The sequence below is a fragment of the Penaeus japonicus genome, unplaced genomic scaffold (assembly GCF_977035675.1).
Source record: "Penaeus japonicus unplaced genomic scaffold, GWHDUDI00000001_assembly GWHDUDI00000002, whole genome shotgun sequence".
Classification (NCBI taxonomy): Eukaryota; Metazoa; Arthropoda; class Malacostraca; order Decapoda; family Penaeidae; genus Penaeus; species Penaeus japonicus.
In genome coordinates this window covers 39,977,335-39,982,334 of record NW_028234404.1, presented here as the reverse complement: position 1 = coordinate 39,982,334, position 5,000 = coordinate 39,977,335, and the positions used below count along the sequence as shown (strand labels likewise).

General features: G+C 35.9%; 1 protein-coding gene across 1 annotated transcript in view; it reads right to left on the bottom strand.

Moving 5' to 3' along the window:
- Positions 1-5,000, bottom strand: part of LOC122262995 (endoribonuclease Dicer) — a 47,591-nt gene that overhangs the window by 42,296 nt on the left and 295 nt on the right. The window contains exon 2 of the mRNA XM_086551227.1: positions 632-778. Within this exon, the coding sequence (XP_086407353.1) occupies positions 632-778 (147 nt within the window). The remainder of the gene's footprint in view (positions 1-631; positions 779-5,000) is intronic.

The window sequence follows — 5,000 nt, the reverse complement described above, 5'->3', positions numbered from 1 at the left end:
AGTGTGTGTGTGTGTGTGATATGAGTGTGTGTGTGTGATATGATTGTGTGTGTGTGTGATATGAGTGTGTGTGTGTGATATGAGTGTGTGTGTGTGATATGAGTGTGTGTGTGTGATATGATTGTGTGTGTGTGTGATATGAGTGTGTGTGTGATATGAGTGTGTGTGTGTGATATGTGTGTGATATGTGTGTGATATATGTGTGTATGTGTGATATATGTGTGTGTGATATGTTTATGTGTGTGATAAGTGTGTGACTGTCTGTGATATGTGTGTGATTGTCTGTGATATGTGTGCTTGTGTGTGATATGTGTGTGCTTGTGTGTGATATGTGTGTGCTTGTGTGTGATATGTGTGCTTGTGTGTGATATGTGTGTGCTTGTGTGTGATATGTGTGTGCTTGTGTGATATGTGTGTGTGTGTGATATGTGTGTGTGTGTGATATGTGTGTGTGTGTGATATGTGTGTGTGTGTGATATGTGTGTGTGTGATATGTGTGTGTGTGTGATATGTGTGTGTGTGTGATATGTGTGTGTGTGATATGTGTGTGTGTGATATGTGTGTGTGTGTGTGTGTAATATGTGTGTAATATATTTTTTGTTGAACCATGCTAATATTCACAAAAGCTTACTTGATGCCCTAGTTCTTTGATTAGCAGGATTGAGATGAAAGTTTTGCCTGACCCAGTGCCAAGAACAAGTATGGAGTTTCTCTCTAGGGCACAGTTGAACAGCTCCAGTTGATAGGACCGAGGGTGAAAGTCAGCTGTTGCTTCCTCCTGCAGAGAAAGGAAAAGGAAAAAAAAAAAATCATAAGACTGGAAACTTATATTATGAGATAACAATCCCTTATAAACCAGAACATTATTTTCTATGGTTAGTTTTCACCAAAATAATATAGCTCAAGTTAATTCCTTTAATCAGTGATAACACTCTACAATACAATTCTTCTATACTATTTCTGCTGCAAATAAATAATTAAGTGCTAGAGTAGATAATCTCTTTTGATTTCTTTTTGAAATATTGAAGAAAAAGTAAAGTAAACTTGACTCATTTTTGAGATCACATTGTAGAGCCAAATTAATTAAGCTGTCCACAACTTGGCCTGTCTGGAATAATAGCTTAAGGTTAAGCTTTATCCACAAATTGTGCTATTTTCATGTATTTGTGCTCTATCCTCAAAGGACATTTTGTACAATAGGCATGAAGGGGAGTGTGAAGGACATTTTAGGGGAAAAAGTTCCCTGAATATTGTGCTTAGTATGCCATTATTACATACTTGCCTGAAAAAATGTAGTGATCAAATACTTGGGTTTTGAGAGGGAGAACCCAGAGTTTGCTATAGGTTGGACAGCCCAGGCTAGCTGCCTCCTAGAGTAACCTTGATCAGGGGAAAATGTCACAATTGTGAAAATGTTTATTTGACTTCAGAAAAGGAATTTGAAGAAAAGTTAAGGCATAAATAATAGAAAAAGTTGAAAAGCTGAAATAAAATAAATCTAGAAAAAAGACTGCAGCTGGTGCGGAAAGAACTGTCCTGGAAGTACTTCTTTACTAAGCTATGACAAGAATTAGAAGCTACTTTCTTGAAATAATTAAGTAGATTTGAAAAGGAGCGAAATAAAATGGATGTTCAAGAAAGTTCAAGAATGAACATTTTTTTTAAAGGCCTGCTGGAAGATTTTTGTATTCAGTGCTTTATTGAAATGAAAATGCTTAACCCATTCACGCCGGGGCCATTCCGGCTTTGCACGGTCGCTATACCGAGGTTTTCGAACGCATCATCCGAACGCTTCGAGATTCTCGGGCGCACGGGCCGCGAGCCTGGGCTGCCCGCTCGCTCACCCCGAGCGCCGGCCTTGGCCAGATATCTCGGCGGCGGCGTCTGACGCGAAAACCACGAAACGTGTCAGCACGTCATCCGGCGTGAGTGGGTTAAAGATGAAATATGTGAAATGACACAGGATGCAAAAAAGATACAAGTGAACAAAAGAGAACTCAGAACAAGTTTCCTTGCTCTGAAATGAAAGCCATCATGGGTGCCTCACAGGTGGCACTAGTGCCCAACCTGAGGAACAGGCAAGCAAATCTATCCCAATCTGCAACAGGCTAAAATTAATGACTAGAGTTAATAAAGCAAACAATAGCAAGTTTTACATCAGAAAATAAGCAACAGAAACTGTTCCCGTAAAAGAATACTGTAATAATACTAAAGAAGTATTAGGGTTATTGACATTGTTATACACAGACCTTTTGGCACAACAAATGCTTCCTTTAGTAACACATTAAACATCATTAGTTTCATATCATGAAGCCAAACGGAATCCAAAGTATTACAATACTCAGTGGCTTTCCCTTTTCCCCTTTACTGACTAGAAAGCAAAAATTAGAATAGGAACAATTTTTTGAAGAAAATTTCTATATTAACCAACTAATCAAAATACCAACTGCATAAAAAATAGTAACGGATCACTAGAAGCAGCAAATGAAAGATATTGAAGTCCTTCTAACACCAGATGTTGTGTTCAAGTTCCATGATGTTCGTAATGATATTTGAAAAAGATATGTGCAAAAACAAAAAAACAAAAGGCTTAATTCAAACATAGAGGAATTAGAAGATGGAATAATATAGCTTTCAAATAATTAGACAATAAATTAAAAGCTTATGAGTAAATAGAAGACAGATTCAAAGAGTCTAGGAGTAACCAGAAAATTGTCTATGTTCCAAATACAAATTAACCCTTCCACTACAGGCATTTCTGCTGGGTTGGCTAACTTCAGCACTGCATTTTTTTTTTTTTTTTTTTTTTTTTTTTTCAAAATACAGGCATCTATTCCTTCAGTTGAGTAACCAAAACATCATAACAAAGGCACATTGCATTTACTTTCCTAATATATAATATTTAGATTCATATACTGTACCATAAGTCTAGAAAATGAGAGAAAACACAAGATATAAAGAATTCCCAGACCATGTAAAACGAGTCAGCATGTGGCCCATCTTGGAAAGGTTAAAAAAGAAGGTTGGAAATCAGGTGTCTTGAGAAAAAGGGTGCTTAGTAGACCGACTCCGAGGAAATGGCTGGATTTCTAAAAAATGTAATATGAAGAAGTATTTTGCGCTCTTAGAATAAAACAATTAATAACAGACTCCGAACAATTTAGAATTGCAAATGATGAAACTAAATATCTCGATACAATTTTCAATGTAAGACACAATCTTAAAGCAAAAAAGGGATATTGCAAGAAACTCAGCAGCTGGACCAGATGAAATTCCAGGAATCTTTTTTTTTTTTAATTATATGAAGTAACAGCATAGCCACAGATAACTCTATGGAAGAAGCATTTGGACGTGGATTATCGCAAGTTTTTTTCTTTCTTTCCTTCTATCTTCAATTAGATGACCAACCACATTTAATACAAGACAAACCATCAAGTGGCAGCAAAAGAACAAGGGCTGAATAAAGTTTTTCCTTTCAAATGACAAAAGGAGGGCAGTTCTCCAGGAAGTCCTTGACATAAGCCACCAGTGAGACTCATGATAGAATTTACACTAAATAACCACAAAAGTGAGCAGCTGTGTTTCATTTGCAAAAAGAAGAAACAGTAGAATTATAAAAACTTAACAAAATCTATTTTGTAAAAACTGAGCTCAACTGAAAATCATTATTTTTCTAAATTAAACATAAAAGACAATAATAATGACAACAGTAATTTCTATTATAGGCATAGGCACAAGATCATTTAAAATTAGTTCAGCTTACCCCTCACCACTCTTCCCTCATAGTAGAATGTCCTTTGCACTATCCATCTTGTAAACAGATAGATAAATGATTGTGATCATCCACAGATATATATAGTGAGCATGACTGATTTTACTAGACTTTGTGCTGATGACTATCACACTATTTACAACAATGAAGTTCATAACAATAAGGATATTGTAAAACATATGGTAAATACTTCAAAAGTTGTATTGATGGATTCCTCTCAACCTCAACCTATCCAAATATGATTGATTTTACCCTCGATCACCCCCGAAATCAGGTCTTAAATGGAGGGCACTCAGTATAAATCAGGTCCTCCGACCTTCATCTTACACTTGTAAACAATTGACTGACGTCTTTATGTCTTACCTGATGTGCACTTATTCATAAAAGAGTCATATATCAATAAAAAAAAAAAATTAAGATGTTTAGTTTTCTATAGGCAACAGCCAATTAGAGCTACTCTTAGATCGACCAGTCAATCATAGCACTTTGATGTTCCTTATTGTTAGTGAACCAACAAGTTTGAGTTTTCAAGCAAGTTTAGAGTCAATTGTTGCATTGTGAAGACATGTGCATTTTAGCAGTATTGGTCCTAGTATGGGATTTATGCTGGCAACACGGGATACACATAGACAATGTATTCAAAAGGTATCATTACTAAATAAGGAACCAGCCCAAGCTCCATGTAAAACAAAATAACAGCTCCGAAAAAGAAAGGCAAGTAGCAGTGCTATTTAAAAAAAAAAAAAAAAAAAAAAAAAAAGCCCACTCAGGACCTAGGTTAGAAATTTTTAGACAAAAAATAACTCAAAAACTGCACATTCTAAATTCCCGGAAAACAAGGTAAGTAGCACAAAGTGCTATGAAAATGGGGGGATCCACTAAGGTATATTTGTGTTGTATATATAAAATTAATTCATATATCACCCCACAAATTCCTGATATACTTCATCCCTCCCCTACTATCATGACCCGTCTGTCATGTACAGGGGTGGAATCGCGGATTATATCTACTATACATGAGTAGTAGAGGGTGAGAGGAATCCATCCATAACCCTTTGTTGTATCTATCAACACATCGTTATTCAGAAAATTTACCAAAATAACAATAAAAATACTTAAAAGTTTGGTTTCTGTGCCTCGCGCTCCGTCAAAGGACATTACGCCTTCCCTGTGTGTACCTTAGCAACAAATAGCTTAATACTAACTTGTTCTATAATAAATCACATAA